Source organism: Notolepis coatsorum (assembly GCF_963971535.1).
Source record: "Notolepis coatsorum genome assembly, chromosome: 6".
Lineage (NCBI taxonomy): Eukaryota > Metazoa > Chordata > Actinopteri > Aulopiformes > Paralepididae > Notolepis > Notolepis coatsorum.
This window is the reverse complement of record NC_140170.1, coordinates 97,892,995-97,919,413: the sequence shown is the minus strand read 5'-3', so window position 1 is coordinate 97,919,413 and position 26,419 is coordinate 97,892,995. Positions and strand designations below refer to the sequence as shown.

Below are 26,419 nucleotides of genomic sequence, written 5' to 3'. Positions count from 1 at the left end.
GTATACAGCCAAAAGCGTTCCAAAAAAACAAAGTGCATCAAGGCACTATGAAACAGAGAGCGGCTCCTACACGTCGGAGTCTAAATGACATTTCACTTCATACTGATCAAAATGACGTACTGTCATGTACAAGATTACATGTACAAGATTACAACTGCAATGTGATCACCATATTTAGTGGCCTCTGTTGCACTCGAGTTTTGTCTGGGGGGGGGGGGGTTAGGTTTGACAAGCCCCTATCCCCCCCAGCAGCGAATGGTCTGAAGTTACAGAGCGACATCGGTCAAAAGGTAATACAAGCTTTTAAAAACGTCTGCCCAAAACAAAAGCCCACCTGGAACTACTGAGAAGATCATGAGGCAGAGTTATCGGCATCTGGTTGTTGTATACAGGAGTAAGCACATAGATAGTCATTTTAAGAACATGGGTAGAGGTTACTGGAGCAGCCATGATGAGGGTTGGCAGAAGATGAGCTTTTCACATCAGAGAGTAGACAGGTTTCTTTTTTTTTCTTATTCCCCCCCCCCCCCCCATCAGTCCAAAAGCAAGAGGTCAGAGGTCAGTTGACCAGAAAGGAGAATACTACACTCCCACCTACAGCACTCCAGATCCTACATGTGCAGTGGCCGAACACTGATTCACATTGTACAGCAATCACACACACACAAGAATCACAATCTTTCAATAGAGTTGAGTGTGGTCCGATCATATACTGTAGCCCTTACCTGGCTTCCGTGGATATCAGAAACACTGCTGTGAGCAATGACATTACCATCACAGAAGATCGTTCGCCATAATCACAATGGACATCTTTTGACAGGCACAAGCCTCTCTTACCTCTCTCTCTTAGATATTTTGAGCATTGGAACATGAGAGCTGTACAACATGAACCAGTATTCAGCCTCTGTCTCTTTTATAACTCTTGTCCTAATTCTAACCCCCCCCCCCCGCCTCTCTTACTAATTTGGCTATAAAAACAAGACCACATGAAAGTCTATCTCATTTTGGCAAGAAGTAGATATAGTGCATAAATTAATTCATGTCTTTTTTTTTTTTTGTAAGTAACACCTAACAACTTCTCCCTTTTGCAAATGATAATCTAAAACTTAGGGATTGTATTTTGAATACTCGTCACTTCAGGCGGTTTGCGCTTTTGTTTTGATTTTCTCTTCTCCATCCTATACTTTTATGGTAGCTATTATGGCTGAATCATGGTCCGTAGCCCCTTATGAGAGGCGAATGGCAGAGTGGTTGAAAACTCTGATATGACAGAGAGAGAGAGAGAAGGAGAGAGAGAGACTAACAGAGGTAAAGGTGGACAGACAGGGCAACCTAAACTCTTTTTGAGTCCATGTGTGGTGGGAGGTCTTCTGGGACAAGGACATCAACCTGTCCTATTCAACTCCTCCTCTTGACGGGAGGTTGGGGGGGGGGGGGGGTGATTTTTCTTCTTCTGATGTTGCCTCGAATTGTCCAGGTGGTGTCGACAACTACCCACTCTTCCTGGAGATGAGGGTAACTGGCAGAGGACACGACGAGCGTCTTCCTGTCATCGTTACTAAGTGACAAGGACTGAAGCTAGCTGGGTTAGTGCGGTACTCAGGGCTTCCAGCTTGACATGATGGGAAGTCCCATTATTACCTATGACTAGAGCAGGGGTAGGGCATAGGGGCGGGGTGTACAGGTTAGCAGAGGGGGAGGAGCAAGGGGAGGGACTAAAAGGAGGATGTGAGGAGGGGAGACAGAATTAAAGTAGGATAAATAGAATATGGGGGCTGATGATTGGATAAAGCAGGACCAGCTGTAGGGCCAGTAGGGTGTAGAGGGAGGGGCCAAAGGAGTAGCCCCGCCCACAGTCTGATGTGTTCTCCTGCAGAGGGAAGATTGTGGATATAATTACTTATTTAGTAGATTTTGACAATATAGTAGGGTATTTATAGTAATAATAATAACAATAGTAATCCCAATCTACTAATAAAACAAAGTACATGTTTTACATGAAGACAATTTCTTCTATTTTGAATACTTGGCTTTTACTAACTTGCTCTCATTTATGGTTGTTTTATGTTTTATATGTGAAACTATATCTGTGCTGCCCTCTTGGTCAGAGCCCACTTGAAAAAGAGATGGACATCTCTAAGGTGATAACCATAAAACAGTCTAAGTAAATATATAGTAATAGTAGAAAACAAACAAAATAGAACAATAACAAACTAGGCAAAAGTAAGAAAAACTACTAGTAATTACTGCATAAATGCTGTTATCTTTTAAATATATGATGGTACATTTCCAAAAGTGATTAGTATCCATCAAAAGGTGTTTGTAGGAAAGTGTAGGTAGTCAAATGTTACAATGGACCATATTCACAAGGTGGCCATTTTGCTCTTATGTCATGCTCATATGCATGACATTAGAGCAAAATGGCTTCTCTATATGCTTTCAGTCAGTGTGGTGTGGATAAAGGCTTACAGAGCGGTTGTTGTCGAAGCAGGTTGAAGGTCCTTTTCTATACCGCATCGCAGGCATCTCAATACAAGGACTTTCCTCCTTGACTGTGAACGTTAGCGCTAAGGAATGTTCCAATCAATAGAGAGAAATGGACTGCATTTATAAATTAACTGCATTCATATAGCGCTTTACAACTCATGCCTCACATTCACCCATTCACTCACACAGCGACGGCAGAGGCGACCATCCAAGGTGCTCATTGGGAGCAGTTAGGGGTTAAGTGTCTTGCTCAAGGACACTTCGACACACTGCTGGGAGGAGTGGGAATCGAACCGGGAACCTTCCAATTACCTCTGAGTCCTGAGCCACTGTTGCTCCCAGAGGAGGAGGAGGGGAAGAAGAAGGACGCAGGCTCTGGAGAAATTCACAGTATAATAAGTTACTATACTATACCATACATATTATATAATACAAATATATATTTTATATATATATATATATATATTCTAGCTATATAGCATTCTAGTATAGTAGTTATTACTCCAGATCTCTTTTGGCAGAGCCTAAGGTGTGTCCAGCAATAGCAATCCCTCCCCTATCCCAATTCAACTCCAACCCACACATCAGACCAAAACTAAAACAAATGTAAACAAAGTGCAGTACCAAGAGGGGCTATTTTGCCAAGAGGTCGCTGTTTGACGGCATTACAACAATTGCCATCAATAAGGATACTTTTTAATTGAAAGTACCTTTATTACTATCTTTTATACTGGATCTATTTCTTGGATTCAACATTACATGGCTTTCCACCATTTCCCACGACTGAACTCACCTGCACACTAAATGGCCCTCTTAAGCTCCCGCCCCTGTTATACAAATGTAAATGACAGACTAATCTACATAACTCATCACACCGTGGTAGCCAGCTATAACAATAACCTTGAACTGAATCCAGGAAGACAGACAAAGCAGCAGCCAGCCCACAGTCAAGCTATGATAGCGGGGAGAGAGAGAGAGAGAGAGAGAGAGAGAGAGAGAGAGAGAGAGAGAGAGAGAGAGATAGAACGTGACGATTAGAGAGGCCAGCTGCCAGCTGGCGTGGCGTGTGAGAAAGGATACACTCTTCCTCCTCCTGCGACAGCTTCTCTATCTCACACGTGTTACAGGGCATCTTCTCTGCCACCACAAACAGCAGGTTGGTGTTGTTTATCTTCTTGGCGTGAATCAGCCTGCAGAGAGAGACAAACTCCTGTCAACAAAAACTACCCCCCCCCCTTCTCTCTCCATCTCTCTCTCTCTCCCTCTCTCTCTCTCCCTCTCTCTTACATCACAGGCTCATTTGCTAATGGATCAGCTAGCTTCATGGGACAGTCTTATAAGGCTCATTTAGCCAATGATATAACCATTTCATTAACTCTGCTGTGGGTTAATCATCAGTAATGTTCATTAGCGCCGACAGAACCATAAATCTAGCTTTTTAACTGTGCTGCTCTTAGCGCTCTGTTTGTTTGTGGTGCGTGCATGTGTGTGTATGTGTGTGCACACATGTGTGCGTGTGCAAGTGTGTGTGTAATGTGTATGTGTGTATACGACATCCCTAATACTTTTTTGGACCTGATGAAGATCCACGTTTGACTGAAGCGACTTTACTGTCTTTCAGTAAACAGGGTTAATAAGAGTCCAGTGTGCAGGCTTCTTGTCATTAAATACTTCTTTGTTTAACCTGTTTTTAACATGATTGTAGATGTTTTTGTATTCTGTGCAGGTAGTCTGTGTCTGTAGTCTGTGTCTGTGGTGTTTGTTACAGACCTGGAGCAGTTCCCACAGTCTTGCAGGATGTTGTAGGTGCTGCTGATGTTACTGAAGTAGAACTGGGTCTGGATCATGACACAGCCTCTCTCTCTGGAGTCCATCCCCTCTGCCTCCACCTCATCTACAGCAAAACACGAAGATTCAAGATTCAAGAGGTTTAATTGTCACATACATACACAAGACATATAGTGAAATGAAGGTGGCCATGCCCGCCTTCGATTGTGCAAAAAAATACAATATAATAGAATAGATAATAAAATAGACATGATAAAAAGTACTAAGTTAAAATACAAATACAATGCTAAGCTTATGAATTAATAATAATAATAATAATAATGGCTTGGATTTATATAGCGCTCTTCATGACACCCAGAGCGCTTACAGAGTCCATTATTCGTTCATACACAGTCATACCGGTGGTGGTAAGCTACAATAGACCTGTCGCTAAACCACGCCCCAAAATAGAATTTGTCCAATCATATCACAGCAAAATCCTCGCTGCACAAACCTCGGTCAACTAGGATTGTAAGCTGTATCAAACCAGACGGCTTTGATCGAAACCACTGTCAAGAGTTCAGTTTTATGTTATTATCTACATAATATCCAATGGTGAAACGCTGTGCGTGGGGTACCTGTAATTCGGACACCTGTACCCTGAAAGACTGGATGGAGGAGTATATTTCATACCTTTTCCGAAGCCCAAACGAAAAGTGCAAGCGGTGGATTCTACTGTGTCGTCGACCACATACACAACTGAATGTGAAGACCATTACCAAGGACACTTATGTTTGCTCAAAGGTAAGGTCAATTCATAAAGACATAATATTTGACGGCATGTATTAGAAACGTAGACCAAACTATTAGTTTGCGAACGTTTGACTTTGACTGCGAACTAGCTATTGTATATCCAGCCTAGTTAGCTAAAGTTAGCAGCTACCATTACCAAGGACACTTATATGTTTGCTCAAAGGTAAGGTCAATTCATAAAGACATAATATTTGACGGCATGTATTAGAAACGTAGACCAAACTATTAGTTTGCTAACGTTTGACTTTGACTGCGAACTAGCTATCGTATATCCAGCCCAGTTAGCTAACGTTAGCAGCTAGCTAACGTTAGCTGCCAACATGTAACGATACCGCAGATATTTCTGCATCATAAGGTTAGCTTTCTGCATCATAACGTTAGCTTATACTCTGGACTGGATTGATAGCAGGGCTAGTACTAGTAGAGCCAGCTAGTGGTAAAGCTCCCAGGTGTGAATGGAACTGTGTGAATGTGAAGCAGGGCTTTGCTGAAAAAGAGCATTCATGCTCAGCGAACCTACCCTGGTAAATAAAGGTTATATACATAACCATAACCTAGCCCCAACCATAACCATAAGCTAACCCTGACCATACTCTAACGCTGACTGTAGCCACTAGGTTTATTCCAAAAGGCCACAGATGAGTGTGAGTGTATCAACCGGTTTGTAGGAATCAATAAAACCCACTTTGAGCTGCATTTTATGTATGAAAGATGCTCCATAAATGAACTATTATTATTATCTGTCTATGCTTAGCTAATACTCAGCTTTTTGTGTTTTTTTCACAGAATGAGGTGTGCTGGAGATGTTACTGCCTCTCCCCCTCATCCCTCTCCCCTTATCCATCACCCCTCTCTCCTTATCCATCACCCCTCTCTCCTCCCCTCTTACTCCAGATGAGGAGTGCCAGCCTGTGGAGCAGGCTCCGCGGAAGGTGGACATTACTAGAAAGCTAAAGAATGCTTAAAATTGAATAGGAATGTTAGAGATTCTAGAAGGGCCTACTATGACATCAACACCAACGTTCCAGAATGATCGGGCAGTACTAAGGTTCTATAATGTACTGCCATGACATCACACACGTTCCAGAATGTTCGGGCGGCACTAATTTTCTAGAATGTTCCTAACAATAGGTCTGTGGGTGAATTATGTACCATTACAATCACTACAGTACTGTATTAAGTTTCAAAAGTAAAAGTACAGTACATATTCTATAGGGTGTTCTTGTATTTCAGTGCATTCAACCCTCGATTGACCTGAAGGTTGTTAAAGTGGTCCAGTTATGCTGCTTTGTGTCCCTCAGATTGCTGGTTTACAATGTTAAAGTAATTAATCTTCATCAACAGTTGCTGATATTGCAAATGTCAACAGACCAGGCTATTAATCCACAATGGAGGTACTAGAAGATTATAATGTTACATTACCATAGATGTATCACAACAACACATGATATTGTTTGCTATTCCAGTTTATATCGAACATCCATTTGTGTAACTGTAAATCCATGTATATTTATTGTATATATTAAAAATAGTGGCTATTTTTTATGTACACTTTAGTTGTGGGTTTTCTTTTCTAATCAGAGTGATCTATCTTGAGAATGTGTTGTATATGCATTTATTTATATTTATATTAAATATAACTTATACTTAGTGTTATAAGAAAAGTTTTTTTTGTATCCACTTTTTCTCCCATTTTCTATATTTTCTCCCATCCCAATTTTCGTATCATCCAATTCAACCCTCCCCTGTCACGAACGCTGTTTCTTGCCTCCCACAAGCCGGCTGCAATGTGGACTAAGTCATACATAGCACAAGTCCCCTCCGGTACTTGAGGTAACAGCAGTCGCATCTTTTCACCTGCGCAGCTCGATCTCTCAGTGGCGAGGAGTAACGCGTGGGAGGCTCACGCTGCCCCCGACACTTCCTGATTCTACTGCACAGGCGCACCAACCGACCTGTAGGAGTCGCTGTCCACAACGCCCGATCCCCACCCATCAGTTTCCCACCCCCTAATACGGCCAATGTGTATTAGTATAAACGACCAGCTAAACTGAAAGCAATGTGGAGCGCTGGGCTCGAACAGGCGAGCCCAGCGTCTCCGCATTCGTGGCGAGCGACTTGCCCACTACGCCACGTAGCCGCCCGTGTTATAAGAAAAGTTATAAGAAAAAGAAAATGTCCTGTACCCATATACTGTGATTTACAGGTATTTTGGTAAATGGCTGTATTTATATAGCGCTTTTATCCAAAGCGCTTTACAATTTGTTTCTCACATCTTACCCATTCACTCACACATTCACACACCGACGGTGGAGGCAACCATGCAAGGTGCCAACCTGCTCATCAGTGTCTTGCTCAAGGACACTTCGACACGCTGCCGGGAGGAGCGAGAATCAAACCGGGAACCTCCGGATTACCAGACGACTGCTCTACTCCCAAGCCACTGTCGCCCCCTATTATTAGGTCTATTTTATTATTAGGTATTTTTACTTTGGTCTCTATCACTATACATTTATAGTTAGTGTAATCAATCATTTGACCTGATGTACACTAGAATGTGCAGCATACCATTCTCTGACGTCTCACCCCTTTATGGAGGATTGTTGACAACTATGACAAGTGACAGCTCTCACTTTTTTCCTCATTCTAGTGACTAGTAGTGACACAACTGTCGGTCTAGCTCGTATACTGCGTTGGACCACTAAACTAAATGTATCAGCAATAGTAATAATCATGGATTATCGTCATAGTTCTTGTAATCTTCAATCAAGTCAACTGTAAGTAATGCGACGTTATCTATAGCTAATGCTTGCATCACCATGGAGGTCTAAGGTAAATGTGTATCTCATGAACGTACTTTTCCACTGCATATTGTAACCCTCTCTGTCTGCTTCTAGATGAAATATTTGTGTTATCTTTAAAAAAAAAACAGGTCTATTACCTGCTGTGGTAAATCTCCCACGGCATAGCCCCTTTCGTGACTGTGAAGCAAGGCTTTCATCACAGTCAGGAAAGGGGCTACCTACGGCCATCGTCAACGAGAGTCATCCACGGTCGGCTTAGCTTGACTGAGTTTTCAAAGGGGGCGTGGTTTAGCGACAGGTCTATTGCAGCCAGAGCTGCCCTGAGGCAGACTCACGGAAGCGTGGTGAATAATCATCGCATACGGCCCCTCCGACCACCACCAACATTCATTCACATGCATACACATTCATACGGAATGTTCCAATCAATAGAGAGAAATGGACTGCATTTATAAATTAACTGCATTCATATAGCGCTTTAAATTAAAGGAATTAAAAGGTAATGGGTCCCATGTACACTACTATACAATATCCTATACAATATACAGTTATACTATGTATACTAAACTATCCTAGCTATACTAACTATATTATACAGAACATACATTATGTTCTTTTTTCCTTTAAAGTGACCTTTGAAGAGATATCAAACCTAAAGTCAACAGCTATCTGTTGTTTTGAGAGGAACGATTTTAAATAGAAAAACAATCAGAAAAGAAACAGTGAATGCTTAGAACTTGTTTCCGATCTCAACGTGAGAATCTGCAATGCTGTTAAACAGTCAACCTCTAGATCCCCAGATCCCCTCCCCTGCTGAACAGGCGCCCAGACTGACCAGTAGGAGTCGCTATTGCAACAAGCAGGACTCATACCCCACGGCTTCCCACATGTGAACACTGCCAATTATGGTCGTAGGGACGACTGACCAAGCCGGAGGTATTTCTGCGGTGGTAGGCGAGTGCTTAGACCTCTACACTACCCAGATGCCCCCATGCGATCTTTATTTAAGTAAAGATACATTTTGTCAGACACTATTTAGACTTTTCAGAGGTTCACACTTCTATCCCAAAATGACACAGTACAGATTTAGAAAAACATACTGTGTGTAGATCTATGCTTGTACACAGATTGTGTTCAGCTGAAATTAAAATGTGCCAATGTGCTGTGAAAATAGAATCTGGAAGTGCACAAAATAGTACAATCAAATGTTCTGTGAAAATGTCTCTTAAAAGTTGAACGCACCAGTGATGAACCAGCTGTGATAGGCCATCCCATAGAGGAGCTGTTGAAACAATGACCTGGAGGAAGAGGTTAGTACATTACCGCATTAGTAGGCTGACTGGTGGATATAGTTTCAAGTTTCAAGTTTGTTTATTATTAGTCAAAACAAAATAGAGAATACTTTATGATGACATGCTTGTTTCTGTATGAGCCCCTGAGAGTGTGCTACATACAGTAAAAAAAGTCATTAAGAATTAAGTAAAAAGTAAGTAAAGGAATGTTCAGTCAATAAACATATATACAATGAATATACAATACAGAGTAACATGAGTAACAGTGAGGTACAATGCAGAAATGAGGTACAACACTTAGGGTAGGGTGCAAATGAGGTATGAATGTAGTGCAAATCTCTTTAATAATAGATAAATATAAAGTGTGTTAAAGTGTCTAAAGTGAGTAAAGTGAGTGGTAAGGTGAGTGTTTGTTTAAAGTGAGTGTGTGCATGTGGATGTGTGTGCAGTGAGTGCAGATGATGGGTTGTTACATGGAGTCATTGAGCATCCTGATGGCCTGGGGATAGAAGCTCCTTCTGAGTCTCTCTGTACTGGCCATGAGACTCCGGTAGCACTTGCCTGACCGCAGCAGTTCAAGCGGTATAGCATTGTATACATGATGAATTTAAATGGTACAAGGTTATCAACCAAATAAGTGCCATGTGAGATATTAAAGCGTCCATGTACTCTTACTCTGCTTACTCTCATCTTACTCTAAAAAGATTGTTTGTCCATCAGCAGCTATCCTCGGGCGTTTACATTACAAAATCGTTTGCTGACATTTCTGACGGTGCAATCACTTTGTATTTTTTATAAATTGTAAATAAATGTTTGGAATAAAACCCCTTCAGAGTATGTATGCGTAATATTCTGTAGTTGAAATGGGAAGTTGCAGGTGTTTTATATTCAATGAGGTTCTCGCTGAATGAGGTTCTTACCATGCGGCTGCTGATGACCACCAGGCCAGGCTCACGAAGTCTGCGATGGTGGGCTGGAGACGTGGAGAAGTGATGAGAAACATACAAACACAATGGATGATGTACAGTAATAGTACAGTATTTCCATCCTACTGAATTAATGTAGGAGTCACTGTTTACAACGACCAGGACCCACCCTCGCCGGGTTTCCCACCCGCTAACACTGCCAATTGTGTTAGTATGGACGGTCGGCCAACCCGGAAGCACCACAGCTGGATTCGATCCCACTGTCTCTGTGGTGGTATACAGACACTTAGTCCGCTGCGCTACCCGGCCGCCCGATTGTGTACATTTTAACTTAATTAATTAATTTCTTCTACACGTGTATGCTTTGTGTTTATGTAATGTTTTATTGCATCTTGCACATTCTAATTGTGTTCCAAGACATTTATATTATTTAAATGAAGTAAAATTTTATAGAATTTTCATCCATCCATCTGTCTGTCTGTCAATGGTGCATTTTTGGTGCACTTTACAATTTTGTTCCTCACATTCACCCATTCACTCACACACCGATGGCAGAGGCAACCATGCAAAGTGCCAACCTGCACATCGGGAGTAATTAGAGGTTAAGTGTCCTGCTCAGGGACACTTTGACACGCTACGGGAATCGGGAATCGAACCGGGAACCTTCCGACTACCAGAGCAACCACTCTACCTCCTGAGCCACTGTCGCCCACAACCATCTTCAACCATCCATCCATCCATCCATCCATCCACCCATCTATCCATCTATCCATCATCCATCCATCCATCCATCCATCCATCCATCCATCATCCATCCATCCATCCATCCATCCATCCATCCATCATCCATCTATCCACCCATCCACCCACCTACTCATCCATCCACCTATCTATCCATTAATCAACCCATCCACCCACCTACTCATCCATCCATCCATCCATCCATCCATCCATCCATCCATCTATCTATCTATCTATCTATCTATCTATCTATCTATCTATCTATCTATCTATCTATCTATCTATCTATCTATCTATCTATCTATCTATCTATCTATCTATCTATCTATCTATCTATCTATCTATCTATCTATCTATCTATATCTATCTACATCTATCTATCTATCTACATCTATCTACATCTATCTATCTATCTATCTATCTATCTATCTATCTATCTATCTATCTATCTATCTATCTATCTATCTATCTATCTATCTATCTATATCTATCTACATCTATCTATCTATCTATCTATCTATCTATCTATCTATCTATCTATCTATATATCTATCTATCTATCTATCTATCTATCTATCTATCTATCTATCTATCTATCTATCTATCTATCTATCTATCTATCTATCTATCTATCTATCTATCTATCTATCTATCTATCTATCTATCCATCCATCCATCCATCCATCCATCCATCCATCCATCCATCCATCCATCCATCCATCCATCCATCATCCAGTCCTCCAGTCCTCCAGTAGCACAATCTAGTATAAAGGTTCTCACCACAAACGCCCCTCTGGGCGCGGCCCCCGTGCTGCTGCTAGGCATGGGTTCGCACACAGACTGGTAGTCGAAGGACTTCTTGCTGTTGTAGAAAGAGTTGTTGTAGAGGGCGTGCATCAGAGAGGGGTCTACGTCACTGAAGAACATGCCGACCTGCAGAGAGAGGTGGTGGAGGCAGACGAGTAGCGTTAGCTCTGCGTCGGGAGGAGGATCCTCTGATGATGACTGTCGTGGATATCAAATGTCCACCCTCCCATCCCCATTGTCCACTATCCTGTGCCCCCCCCCCCCGCGTCTATATTAATCCCAGCCGAAGAGTGCAAGAGCGCTTCCGCATTTTGCCCTGATTGGCTTCGGTAACGCCCTCCAAATGCGCATTTTCTTTTTCCCCGCTCAGACGCCGAAATGGAATACATGTATATTATCGCGACGCGGACCAGATTCACTCGCAACGCCATAACGTTATTTCCCTGTACATTGTAACGTTAACACAACGCAGCTGTCAACTGTACTTTACATATTATCCAAACGAGGACCACATAACGCCATAACGTTATTCATTCATTCATGTCGATGGACGTACTGGTAGCCTGCAGTATCCTCAAGCAACTCATGTAAAGTTGAACACAATATGAAAAAAAAAAAAAAAAAAAAAAATATTACTATAATTATAATAAATTAATATGACTAATGCCAACTTTATACAACAACGAAAAAAGTGACTGGGCATTGTTCATAGAGTGAAGGTAAAACCAAGACATCAATATAGACTACCAGATGGAGATGTAATGTCCTTTTACAAATACAATCATTTAACAATTTACCCTTTAACCCAATTGAATAAGCTAACTGAAGTAGTTACGCGTGTTTGCAGAGCTAAATATTCAGCAGGACTGCCAGACAATGGGTCACACAGACAGAAATGAGTCAGTAAATAGTTGGCAAGGATTAAAAGCAGTCAAATGTACAATAGGAGTTCCAAGTCCATTGATGCTACGTACTATAGCAGTGTGACATATACGCCTATGGAAACCTGTGTGACTGACTGTGTTGCAATTAGTCTAATGTCTCCTTCCTGTACTTGAAGCTTTCCCTTGAACTCACTAGCGAGATGAGAGACCGGTGAGAAGATGCAGGAGATATATCACAGTTGTTGTTTTAATAGAGCGAATGTTAGTAACAGTGAGTCAAGACAAGTTAGCGCTTTAATATGGCGTGTTCTGTGATTAATGTGATTGACCAGCGTTAATGTGATTGACCAGCGTTGCGACCAGCATTGCTAATATGAACCAAAGGCTTTAATATGGCGCGTTCTGGCATCTGTGATTAACCGTGTTGAATGGGGGTCTGAACCAAGCGAGGACCTCATGCGCATGCGCGGCGAGCACCTGGGCGAAGGAAAAGGAAATGCGCATTGCTTACCGGCGAATGGGGAAGAATGCGGAAGCGCTCTTGCACTCTTCGGCTGGGATTAATATAGCCCCCCCCCCCCCCCCCCTGTTTCACACTATAAAGGGCTCCTCCCGACACCAATCTGTCTTTTCGACCTGGGTCATTTCAGCTGATCACCTGGGGCGGAAGCCTCAGCCATGTATCTAACTATCTTGTATAATATTCTATCTATCTGGCTAAACCTTATTAATCGGACCTCAGTTGACTGAGTACGTTCTTCATGATATCCACAATATCCCACATGACCTTCAGTGTGAAGAAGAGTCCGTCACCTTGTTCCAGTCCTCCTTCTGGTTGGACATGATGAGGAAGGCGCCGTCGTCCAGCAGGTAACACAGGAGGTCCTGGAGACACAGCCAGAGGGGGAGATGATGGGAGAGACCCCAGATGTCAAGGTACAGACAATAGGGAAACGATACGCTTCTCATATAGGAACCAGTTCCCCCAATGATTAGCCGAAAGAGAGTCGTTGAAGCAGTTTTATCTGTCTTGGATTATGGAGATGTATTTTATAGACGTTGCTGCTGCTTCCACTCTTAAAGGAACACGCCAACATTTTGGGAAATTAGCTTAGCGTCTTCTCCAGAGAGAGACGAGAAGATAGATACCAGTTTCCTCTCTGTGCGTTCAGTAGAAAGCTATCTGGCTGCATGTTAGCCTAGCTTAGCACAATGAATGGAAGCGGACATGGCCGGTTAGCCTTCGGGAGAGGTGTTAGTTGGACAATGCCTAGGCTAACCGGCCATGTATCTTCTTGTCTCTCTCTGGAGAAGACGGTAAGCTACAGTAATTTCCCAAAATGTTGGCGTGTTTCTTTAAGACCTTAGATTCCGTATATCACTCAGTCCTCAGATTTATCACCGGTGATAGTTATGGTACTCACCACTATATCCTGTACAATAAGGTTGGGTGGTTCTCTTTGGCAAAAATACCTGGCTTCTGTTTTTATATAAAGCCATTATTGGAGATATTCCTCCTTGTAATACTTTTTTATTATTAGATTATTATTATTATTATTATTATTATTATTTTATTATTATTATTATTATTATTATTATTATTATTATTATTATTATTATTATTATTATTATTATTATTATTATTATTATTATTATTATTATTATTATTATTATTATTATTATTATTATTATTATTATTATATTAGACTGAACATCTGGACCTTAGCATGATGATGATGATGGACTCAATGAAGTCCCCAGAGTTGTACTGAGCTGGAGAAATCTGCTTTTAGTTTCTGTGCTAAAACTCAATACACAGGGGTGCTCCAGTAGCACACCATGTTACCGCGCTCGCGCGGGACTCCGTGCTGCGTCACGGATCTGGTTGACTCCGAGTTCGATTCCCGGACTCGCCGTCATTTGCCGAATGACTCCCCCTGCTCTCTCTCCCGTTTCACCCTGCAACTGTCGGTCATGCTTGACCAGGAAAGCGATAAACGCTAAAAAATAAAGTAAAAAAAAAAAAAAAAAAACTCAATACACTAGTCTGTTTAAATCCCTAATCACCGACCATTCCACCACAGTCTGCAGTTGATTTTAATTCATTAATTTATATTTTCTTTTCTTTCTTATCTCTTGTATTATTTTAGCATTATTTATTATATTTATCGTACAGTATATGTACTCTCAATGTCATTGTAAATGAGGGCTTTTCCTCAATGATCTATCGAGATAAAATAAAGAAGATAAAGATTGTCCAAATTTTTTAGAGTACATAACCCTCCTTATGTCTGTAGCAATCTGCTGATTCTCGTAGATATGTCAACAAGTAATTTTTCTACTTTGTTTATCTGTTGCTTTATTATATTTAAATGATCATCTCAACTCATCTAATGTTATCATCTCATCTAATGTTATCATCTCAACTCATCTAATGTTATCATCTCAACTCATCTAATGTTATCATCTCATCTAATGTTATCATCTCAACTCATCTAATGTTATCATCTTAACTCATCTAATGTTATCATCTCAACTCATCTAATGTTATCATATCATCTAATGTTATCATCTCATCTAATGTTATCATCTCAACTCATCTAATGTTATCATCTCAACTCATCTCACCATTTCATCTCATCTCCTCTCATCTCATGTTATCATCTCAACTCATCTAATGTTATCATCTCATCTAATGTTATCATCTTAACTCATCTAATGTTATCATCTCAACTCATCTAATGTTATCATCTCATCTAATGTTATCATCTCATCTCATCTAATGTTATCATCTTAACTCATCTAATGTTATCATCTCAACTCATCTAATGTTATCATATCATCTAATGTTATCATCTCAACTCATCTAATGTTATCATCTCCTCTCATCTCATGTTATCATCTCAACTCAACTAATGTTATCATCTCAACTCAACTCATCTCAACTCATCTAATGTTATCATCTCAACTCATCTAATCTCATCTAATGTTATCATCTCATCTAATGTTATCATCTCAACTCAACTAATGTTATCATCTCAACTCAACTCATCTCAACTCATCTAATGTTATCATCTCAACTCATCTAATCTCATCTAATGTTATCATCTCATCTAATGTTATCATCTCAACTCATCTAATGTTATCATCTCATCTAATATTATCATCTCAACTCATCTAATATTATCATCTCATCTAATGTTATCATCTCAACTCAACTAATGTTATCATCTCAACTCAACTCATCTAATCTCATCTCTTCGGGGGTGGCATCCCCGTTGCCATACATGGCGGTGTGTGAGTGTGAGTGGCACGCGAGCTGTATGTTTTCCTTTGATCATGACATGCTTTATCAGGGTCTTGGATGGGGATGTGATGGGGATTGATGTGTGGGGTGTTTGTGGACTGGCTGTTCCCAGGGGGGTTCACATGCCTTTGAGCAACACTGTACTTATTGTACTTATTTTATGCCTATTATGCCTATCTCTGCACGTTCTACGTTGCACTACTGTTATTGTCTTTTATACCTATTCTTCTGTCTCCATTTTATACATTGTTTTTATTCTGTCGACTGTATGCTGATTTTATGCCTATGTTCATTTTGTGCTACTTGCTGTGGGGCACTTTAGGCTGCGGTCCATGTGTGAAGGGTGCTATATAGATAGAGTTGTTATTTATTATTATTATATTATAAAAAATGTATGCATTGAAATGTCTGTAAGTCTCGATGACATTGAAAATGAGAGTGACCTCAATTGTTATTCGAGAATAAATAAAGGTTTGAATGAATCTCATCTCACCTCAAATCATCTCATCTCATCTCATCTCAACTCATCTCATCTCATCTCAACTCAACTCAACTCAACTCAACTCAACTCAACTCAACTCAACTCAACTCAACTCAGCTCACCTCAACTCAACTAAACTCAAATCATCTCATCTCATCTCATCTCAGCATCTCGTTCAAAATGTTAAATGACTTACGTCACTGTTGGCTTCACAGTCCATTTCACAGCCACTGTTTGGTCCACACTGCCATAGAAAACACATAGATCATCTTAACGTCATTTGATTCTGCAGCTGTATAGTTTTCATAACAAACTGCAGGTTTGTTGTCATGTTACCGTGTTTGAGCCTTGGCGGTTGTCAGTGTGGTTGCTGGCTAGGATCTTGAACTTGTCCACCCACGCTTCAAGGTCTAGTTTCACTCCAACCACTAATAGAGATGAATGAGGAGAATACAGAGAAAAAAAAGAGACAGACCGATAGATACAGACAAAGACACATGCATACACACACACACACACACACACACACACACACACACACACACACACACACACACACACACACACACACACACACACACACACACACACACACACACACACACACACGACACACGACACACAAGGTGCCAGATATTACAAACAACAAACATAAAAGAGACATAATTATCTTTTAAAATACAGAACCCACAATGAGTCCAGAACCAACCCCCCACCCCTCTCTCTCTTTCTCTCTCTCTTCCTCTATCTCTCTCTCTCTCTCCCCCACACCCCTCTCTCTCTTTATCTCGCTCTCTCTCTCCCTCTCTCCCCCCCTCTCTCTCTCTCTCTCTCCCCCCTCTCTCTCTCTCCCTCCTTCCCCCCTCTCTCTCTCTCTCTCCCCAGTCCCCACCCTCTCTTTCTCCCTCCCCCCTCTCTCTCTCTGCCCTCCCTCTCTCTCCCTCCCTCCCTCTCTCTCTCTCTCTCTCTCTCTCTCTCTCTCTCTCTCTCCCCCCCTCTCCCCCCCCCTCTCTCTCTCTCTACCCCCCCTCTCTCTCCCCCCCCTCTCTCTCTCTCCCCTCCCTCTCTCTTCCTCCCTCTCTCTCTCTCTCTCCCCGCCTCTCGCCCCCCCCCTCTCTCTCTCTCTCTCCCCTCCCCTCCCTCTCTCTCTCACCTGCAGGTTTGATGGTCTTCCCTCCCACTGTGATCTCCACTGCCGTGCTGACCAGGACCCCTATGGTGTCGTTCTCGGGGTTGAGCAGCTCATCTCTCGCTGACGGGGAGAAGGACACAAAACACAGCGGTTCAGCCCCGTCAGGAGGGAGGGAGGAACAAAGGAGAACCGGCATCATATACAAGCAGCGGCGAGTCCGGAGGTCTGGCCTGGCCACTTTAGAGCAGAGCATCACTCACCGGTCCGATAAGGCGCGCGGAAGATGTAGCCTTTGTTGTCCAGGCTGCGGCGGTAATAGCTGGCGTTAAATGGCTCGGGGTCCTCCTCCCATGTCTCCGCCGCCCTGGGGTTTTAAGTCGGCACACATCCAAGCTGTGAATCTATCATCTATCTATACACCCAGCTTTACCAAGGGTCAGCCTCCTGTCCTAGATGTTCACGGTGGTGGGACGGTTTAAAAACTGCTAAATGTATAGCCGCTCCGAAGAAAGATCTAAGGGGGGGTGCACTTGTAACTCAGGGCCGTGGCGTCAAAGGCAAACTTTGTTTAACAATTGTATGTATTGAGCTGTACTGTACTGTACCCATTCTGCAATCTGTTAATAAAGTTTTCAATCAATCAATCAATCAAAACAGATGCATGCATGGCCTTGAAAGAGAGGAGGAGACTCACTTGTTGGGAAAGACTCTGGTGACGCCTCCGTCAGTCGCGGCGAACACGGCCAGGAAGCCATACCTATGAGAGAGAGAGAGAGAGAGAGAGAGAGAGAGAGAGAGAGAGAGAGAGAGAGAGAGAGAGAGAGAGAGAGAGAGAGAGAGAGAGAGAGAGAGAGAGAGAGAGAGAGAGAGAGAGAGAGAGAGAGAGAGAGAGAGGTATCTGTAAAGCATTCCCGGTAACTGGAGAAAGGTATTCCCGTAACCTATAGGTAACCGAGAATACCTTTAGGTACCAGGAATACCATGCCTAGGTATTCTTGGTTACCTAAATAGGTATTCCCGTAACCTGATATTGATATGTATTCCGGTGACTTGTGAAAAGGAGAGGTTACCAGGAATACTATTACCATATAGGTATTCACGGTAACTTATATGTATTCCGGTAATTAATTAATTGAAGCTAACACATCATGGAGGCCCAGGCCGTTAGCTACAAGCTACAAGCTAACAACACATCATGGAGGCCCAGGCCGTTAGCTACAAGCTAACAACACAACATGGAGGCCCAGGCCGTTAGCTACAAGCTAACACATTAATTAAATGTATTAATATTATCAGGGGTAGGCTAGCATATATAATAGAATGGTGGCATGGTGGTGTAGACTGACTAGGAGCATGGTGGTGGTGTAGACTGACTAGGGGCATGGTGGTGGTGTAGACTGACTAGGGGCATGGTGGTGGTGTAGACTGACTAGGGGCATGGTGGTGTAGACTGACTAGGGGAATGGTGGTGGTGTAGACTGACTAGGGGCATGGTGGTGGTGTAGACTGACTAGGGGCAGGTTGGTGTAGACTGACTAGGGGCATGGTGGTGTATACTGACTAGGGGCATGGTGGTGTAGACTGACTAGGGGCATGGTGGTGGTGTAGACTGACTATGGGCACGGTGGTGTAGACTGACTAGGGGCATGGTGGTGTAGACTGACTAGGGGCAGGTTGGTGTAGACTGACTAGGGGCATGGTGGTGTAGACTAACTAGGGGCATGGTGGTGGTGTAGACTGACTAGGGGCATGGTGGTGGTGTAGACTGACTAGGGGCAGGTTGGTGTAGACTGACTAGGGGCATGGTGGTGTAGACTGACTAGGGGCATGGTGGTGGTGTAGACTGACTAGGGGCATGGTGGTGGTGTAGACTGACTAGGGGCATGGTGGTGTAGACTGACTAGGGGCATGGTGGTGGTGTAGACTGACTAGGGGCATGGTGGTGTAGACTGACTAGGGGCATGGTGGTGGTGTAGACTGACTAGGGGCATGGTGGTGGTGTAGACTGACTAGGGGCAGGTTGGTATAGACTGACTAGGGGCATGGTGGTGGTGTAGACTGACTAGGGGCAGGTTGGTGTAGACTGACTAGGGGCATGGTGGTGGTGTAGACTGACTAGGGGCATGGTGGTGGTGTAGACTGACTAGGGGCATGGTGGTGGTGTAGACTGACTAGGGGCATGGTGGTGGTGTAGACTGACTAGGGGCATGGTGGTGTAGACTGACTAGGGGCATGGTGGTGGTGTAGACTGACTAGGGGCATGGTGGTGGTGTAGACTGACTAGGGGCATGGTGGTGGTGTAGACTGACTAGGGGCAGGTTGGTGTAGACTGACTAGGGGCAGGTTGGTGTAGACTGACTAGGGGCATGGTGACCAGGAATACCTGTTTTTTCCAAAATTCTGTTCAAATGCCATCTTGGAATAACAAAACAACGATTGTGTGCAGACAATTGAAAATGTTGGGTTCCTTTCCACTTTCTTGAATATAGAAAAAATTTAAATACTTGTTCTAGAACTGTATTTTTTGCACCTGTTTGTTAAGTTACTGGGAATACCCTTTCCTTGTTTTTGCTCATTTTAACAGACAAAACACAACACATTCTAGTAATTCTGGTTTACACATAACCCTTATTATTGCTGTTATGATTTCCAAAAATAAAATCTCACCAATCTTTAGTAAAATAGGAGATTTAAGTGTTTATCTGGAATTGTGAGGATAGGTATTCGCGGTAACCTGGGATCAATATGTGAAACGTAATTATCTCCTAAAATAATTGGCCACAAAAGACGAAACTCATTTTGGTTGTTCATTGGGGTGCCAAGATCATGCCCAAAACATATCATGCATCTGCCATGAAAATTAAGCCTTTTTTGTTTGTCATCAATTGAAGGCCATGAACTATGTTGACTCATATCCCTCTACCCGTATTTTTCCTTCAGATTCAGCTACATTTGAATTCTCTTGAGATAACCCGGAGAGAACTATGGTATTATGTTACATGATGATGATATCCCTACAAAACAACAAAAACATCTTAATTCTCTCTTAAATTGGAGGAGATAGTGAATTGGTATTCCCGGTAACTTAGGTCAACTTTAGAGGTCCGCCATCCCTCATTACATGATGTTTTTTTTTTTTTTTTGGCATCTATAACAATCTTTTTTTTTTTTTATAAACAAAGTTTTTTATTCAAAGATTACATTTACATTCATATCTTGCATACATATGTCATGTCCCTTGTTTTTTCCTTACTGAATATCCCTCCCTCCCGCCCCACCCCAAAAAATAAAAAAGACAGTACAAAAGTAAATAAATACATACAAAATAAAATAAGAAAAATACAAAATGTGACATTAGGATCCACTTTAACAGCAATATGGTACTCTTAAAGGATAAGTATATTTGCTATGGATATAATGAAACATAAGTGCAACTCCAGGTCCGATACACAAGCCAGGTCGTATGACCCTAAATACGTGAGGTGGGAGATTAAATAAATACACGCCTACTGTCCCCAACAACCCCAATCAACAGGTAAGCCCACTCAGTGAAAACTGTCCCCCCCCTACATGGCACTCGACATAACTTCAGTCAGGAGGAAACGGATCTATTCTATCTACATATGAGATTAGCGGTTGCCAATGTGTGTAGAATTTATCAGCTGATCCTCGAATTGTAAATTACATTTTTTCCAGTTTTAGGAATGACATCACATCATTCAGCCATAATCTGGATGATGGGGGAGGTTCTGCTTTCCAATGCAAGAGTATCCTCCTGCGGGCAATCAGTGAGGCAAACAACACTACATTGTGTTGTTTTTTGGTCAAGATCACATCCTCCTCGGGGATCCCAAAGATAGCAATTTGGGGGCAGGGCACTATAGTAATCTCCAGTACCTCCGAGATGGTATCAAAAAAGAACTTCCAGAATGTTATCAGTTTCGAGCAGGACCAGAACATGTGGGTTAGATCCCCTGGTGACTGTGCACATCTGTTACAGTTGTCTGTCACATTGGGATATATTTTAGCCAATCTGGCATTGCTATAATGGACTCTGTGAAGGACCTTAAACTGAATAAGGCCAAGTCTGGCACAGGAGGAAGAGGTATTAACTCCCTCTAGTGCGTCCCCCCACCATTCATCCGAGAAGGCTACCCCTAGTTCAGTCTCCCACCCCGTCCTAATCCTGTTTATGGCCGTGTCTTTTCTAGGTATGGTATCATAGAGATATGAAACATGGCCCCTATCCATACTAGCCGAGTGTCGAAAACGCTCCACACCTGATGGAGGGGGCAACTGTGGAAACGTAGGGGAATGGGTCCTCACAAAATGCCGAATCTGGAAATATCTAAACCGGTCAGAGTGAGGTAAGTTATATGTGTCACATAGGTCCCCAAATTCTGCAAATACACCATCTATGTATAAGTCACTCAAAGTGATTAGTCCCTCTTTCTTCCATCTAGCGAACCCAGCGTCCAGTGTAGCAGGTAAGAAAAGGTGGTTATTACAGATGGGTGCTGACATAGAGAGCTTAGTCCACCCGCATATCTTTCTCATCTGGGCCCATATCTTTAATGTGGAAACAACAATTGGGTTCTTACTATATTTTGTTGGTGATAGTGGCATTTCACCACAAGCTAAAGCTTGAAGGGAAGATGTTGGGCAAGAACTGGCCTCAAGTTGACCCCAGCTGCTGTCCGGTTCACTCGTCCACAAGACAATTTTGTGAAGATTGGCGGCCCAGTAATAGAACATGAAATTTGGTAGGCCCATTCCTCCCTGACTCCTATCCCTTTGCAGCAAGGATAATTTTGGTGTTTTGCCCTCCCAGATAAATGAAGAGATCATCTTATCCAGATCAAGAAAAAATGCTTTGGGGAGAAATAAGGGGAGACTTTGGAATAAGTATAAATATCTGGGTAATACATTCATTTTAATGGAATGTACTCTGCCAGCTAAGGACAGGGGTAAGCCATTCCACCTCTGTAAGTCAGCCTTTACCTTTGTTGTTAATGTGGTAAAGTTTTGTTTTCGAAGAGAGCAAAGAGATTGGCAGATGTTAATGCCCAGGTACTTAAAACCAGTATCCGCTATCTGGAAAGATGGAAGGCGATGGGAAATATTCCGGGCGAGATCATTAATTGGGAAGCATTCACTTTTCTGTACGTTTAATTTGTAGCCAGAAAAGCTTCCAAAAACCTTTAGAAGAGACAAAATATTTGGGATACCAGCCATTGGGTCTGATATGTAGAGCAATAGATCGTCTGCATAAAGAGATACTTTATGCTCGCTACCTCCCCTCCTAATGCCAGAGAACAAGGATTCAGCTCTAAGAGCTATGGACAGGGGTTCAATGGCCGCCGCAAAAATCTAACAATCATTCTTGACATGAGAAAAGATTTTAATGTTGTTCGTATAACGTCCTGGGTTATATGGCTTAGAAATGGGGCAGGTTACCGGGAATACATGCATTACCCATATAGAGAGAGAGAGAGAGAGAGAGAGAGAGAGAGAGAGAGAGAGAGAGAGAGAGAGAGAGAGAGAGAGAGAGAGAGAGAGAGAGAGAGAGAGAGAGAGAGAGAGTTTTGGCGATTCTTGTATACTTGAATTAAAGCTGCAGTACTGTAGGCAACTTCAGAGTGAGTTTACCTGCCCAGCTGAATAGTGCTCTGCATCCCTTCTCAAGCCCACGTGCAACAGAAGGCTTTCCACAGACTCCCAGAGGCACCAGCAGCTTTAAGATGAACCCTGATATATAAGGCTGTCAAAGTTAACGCGGTATTAACACGGTATTGCCCGATTCTATTAACGCCACTATTTTTTTTAACTCACGATTAACTTTTACGATTTTTATTTATAAATGTGTGTGTGTGTGTGTGTGTGTGTGTGTGTGTGTGTGAGATATATATATATATAGAGAGAGAGAGAGAGAGAGAGAGAGAGAGAGAGAGAGAGAGAGAGAGAGAGAGAGAGAGAGAGAGAGAGAGAGAGAGAGAGAGAGAGAGAGGGGGGTGAGAGAGATGAGGAAGGGGCAAGAGAGAAAGAGAGCTGCACACTTTATTCATTGTTTTAAATTATTATTTTCTTTTAAGTTATTTTGTGCATCACTCTGTTTTGAATTTGATGCAAATTTGCAATGCATGAGGGTCATCCTCTTGTGTTAAATGGCTGCATAAAGCAAGCATTTGTTGACTCTCATGTTGATAAGAGTATTAAAACTTGGAACTTGAAAAAGATCTGTTTAAGGTAGATACATTTTATTATTATTTTTTTAAATGCGATTCATTTGCGATTAATCGCGAGTTAACTATGGACAATCATGCGATTAATCAGATTAAATATTTTAATCGATTAACAGCATTAATATATATGTAACGGATGGTATCGTGAAGCGCAGTCAAGAAGGGCTGGGGTGAGTAGCGGTGCTATGGGTTAAACTCACTCTCACATCCTCAAAGACAGATAGACACGTTGCGAAGTCGTGAATTCACCTCTTGGTATAGCGGTCTGTGTTGTTGCCTGCGACGTGGGAGACCGGGGTTCGACTCCCACTCGGGGCATCGAAGTTTAAGGTGACGTTGTCACAACCGTTACAATGGTGCCGACTGACCCGGATGCCTTGGGTGGAGTGGAGTGAGTTTATGGAGGGTGAGTGTAACGGATGGTATTGTGAAGCGCAGTCAAGAAGGGCTGGGGTGAGGAGCGGTGCTATGGGTTAAACTCACTCTCACATCCTCAAAAGACGCATAGACACTGTACAAAGAAGTGAATTCACCTCTTGGTATAGCGGTCTGTGTTGTTGCCTGTGGCGTGGGAGACCGCGGTTCGACTCCCACTCGGGGCATCGAAGTGCCTTGGGTGGAGTGGAGTGAGTTTGAGAGGGTGAGTGTAACGGATGGTATCGTGAAGCGCAGTCAAGAAGGGCTGGGGTGAGTAGCGGTGCTATGGGTTAAACTCACTCTCACATCCTCAAAGACAGATAGACACGTTGCGAAGTAGTGAATTCACCTCTTGGTATAGCGGTCTGTGTTGTTGCCTCGGACGTGGGAGACCGGGGTTCGACTCCCACTCGGGGCATCAAAGTTTAAGGTGACGTTGTCACAACCGTTACATATATATATATATATATTTCACAGCCTCAGCAGGTGGTTTTGCACATGAGTTGTATTTTTATCACGAGCAATGCAATGGATTTCCGATGCGACCCCAGGAACACCACTTGGCGGGCCAAAACCATCTGATTGGCCAAAAGCAACAGCTCCCCACATCAATAACCAATCAGACATCCCCTGTTTGTTTTAAGCATTAAACCAAACGATGGATCTCAAGGCGTCGCAACAACAGACACATTGGTGAGCTACATTTTCCATTACTCAAGGATCATTCCCTGGATCACTCACACTTCTAAAGCAAGTCACACAATGTAATTGTGTCCAACCTCACATGAGGAAAATAAAGGGAGACCTCACCTTCTACTATGTGGAATCAAAACAGTGTCACAAATCCAACTGAATGGAGTCCAATGTTAATCTCTTGCCAACCTTTTACAGACTAATATAGTTTTGTACAGTAAAACTGAGGTTATCTCTCTCCCCCTCTCGCGCGATACCATGTGAGAGGTTATTTTCATTGGGCATATTGACACAGACACATAGAAGAAATGCACGTCAGAAATTAAAATGTACTCTTCGTAAATGTTTGTCCGAAGAAGTCACCAAAACGACATTACTTGTTCTTGATATATGAACTGGTATGACTGAATGTGAAAAAGAAATAGTGGTGTTGATATGCATTTGTGTTAACCCTTTCACTACCACACTACAGAAGGTAAAAAAAATTAGTATATCCTTTATTTATCCAGGAATGTCCCATTGAGATACAACAAGATATCTTCTTCCAGGGAGTCCTGACCAACACGGCACACAACACGTTTCAACATAAAAACAAGGGCATTAAACAAAAAACATACAAATCAAATACAAACACAGATGGCCATTTGTGCAGTGGCAAGAAGCATAATCAGATCAGCAATAGCATCGGGTAAAACAGTTACATGTTTCATGAAGGGCTAGTCGTAGCATACCTTTAAAAGCATTCACAGTAGGAAGTGCCTCTAGACCAAATCTCACTTGCAGCGTATTCCATAAAAAGGGAGCATAGTAGGAGAATGCAGTATTACCAAGCTCTGACTGCATCAAAGGAACATTTAAAAGCATCCCATTTGCTGCTTGTCTGGTATTAAAAAAGCAAGTATAAAAGGACAGAAGTCTGGAGATATATAAAGGCAGCTTACCTAACAATGACTTCAGGCGGTCAGGTGGCGTAGCGGAGATTGTGCTCGTCACCAATGCAAGAGACTGCGGTCTCAACTCCCGGGGAGTCAGCATTGCCTTGGCTCGGGCTGATCGCTATACTAACTCGTTTGGCTGAGTTAGGGGGAGGGGAGCTGTGGGTGGGTCCTGGACGTTGTGGACAGCGACCCCTACAGTTCGGTCGGGGCGCCTGCTCAGCAAGGGTAGGATCTGGAGAGAGGTAGTGCGACCTTCCACACGTTACACTCTCCCGGTGAGAATCTGCGTGGCCAGGCTGGCAGCCGGCTGGCTGCACATGCGTCGGAGGAAAGCATGTGACAGTCTCCGGCCTCTCGGACCAACAGTAGGGGAAAGTGCGCAACAACCAGGAAGGGGGTTGGGAATTGGCATAACGACTAACAGTGGGATGGGAGAAAAATCGGAAAAAGAAGGAGGGGGAAAAAGATAATCAAAAAAAGAAAAAAGAAAAACAATGACTTCAGGATAAAAATCACCATGTGTGATTGTCTTCTTTGATACAGAGAGGACCATCCTAAAGACATGCAACGTGCAGTGGTGGGTGCGAGAGCCTGCACCCGTTACAAAACGTATAGCAGCATGGTACGCAGAATCCAGCTTTTTAAGCAGGGAGGAAGGAGCATGCATATAAATCACATCGCCATAGTC

The 26,419-nt window shown here is 42.7% G+C and overlaps 1 protein-coding gene across 1 annotated transcript in view; it reads right to left on the bottom strand.

Annotated features, from left to right (window-relative positions):
- Nucleotides 1-1,522: 1,522 nt before the first annotated feature.
- Nucleotides 1,523-26,419, bottom strand: part of cacna2d2a (calcium channel, voltage-dependent, alpha 2/delta subunit 2a) — a gene marked incomplete at its 5' end in the record, with an annotated part of 125,353 nt that continues 100,456 nt past the window's right edge. Inside the window, 13 exons of the mRNA XM_084315695.1 lie at nt 1,523-1,870; nt 2,470-2,552; nt 3,568-3,677; nt 4,258-4,381; nt 9,114-9,169; nt 10,084-10,136; nt 11,611-11,763; nt 13,335-13,406; nt 16,506-16,553; nt 16,646-16,737; nt 17,463-17,561; nt 17,702-17,805; nt 18,136-18,198. Coding sequence (XP_084171821.1) covers nt 1,748-1,870; nt 2,470-2,552; nt 3,568-3,677; nt 4,258-4,381; nt 9,114-9,169; nt 10,084-10,136; nt 11,611-11,763; nt 13,335-13,406; nt 16,506-16,553; nt 16,646-16,737; nt 17,463-17,561; nt 17,702-17,805; nt 18,136-18,198 — 1,180 coding nt within the window. The 3' untranslated portion in view covers nt 1,523-1,747. The remainder of the gene's footprint in view (nt 1,871-2,469; nt 2,553-3,567; nt 3,678-4,257; nt 4,382-9,113; nt 9,170-10,083; nt 10,137-11,610; nt 11,764-13,334; nt 13,407-16,505; nt 16,554-16,645; nt 16,738-17,462; nt 17,562-17,701; nt 17,806-18,135; nt 18,199-26,419) is intronic.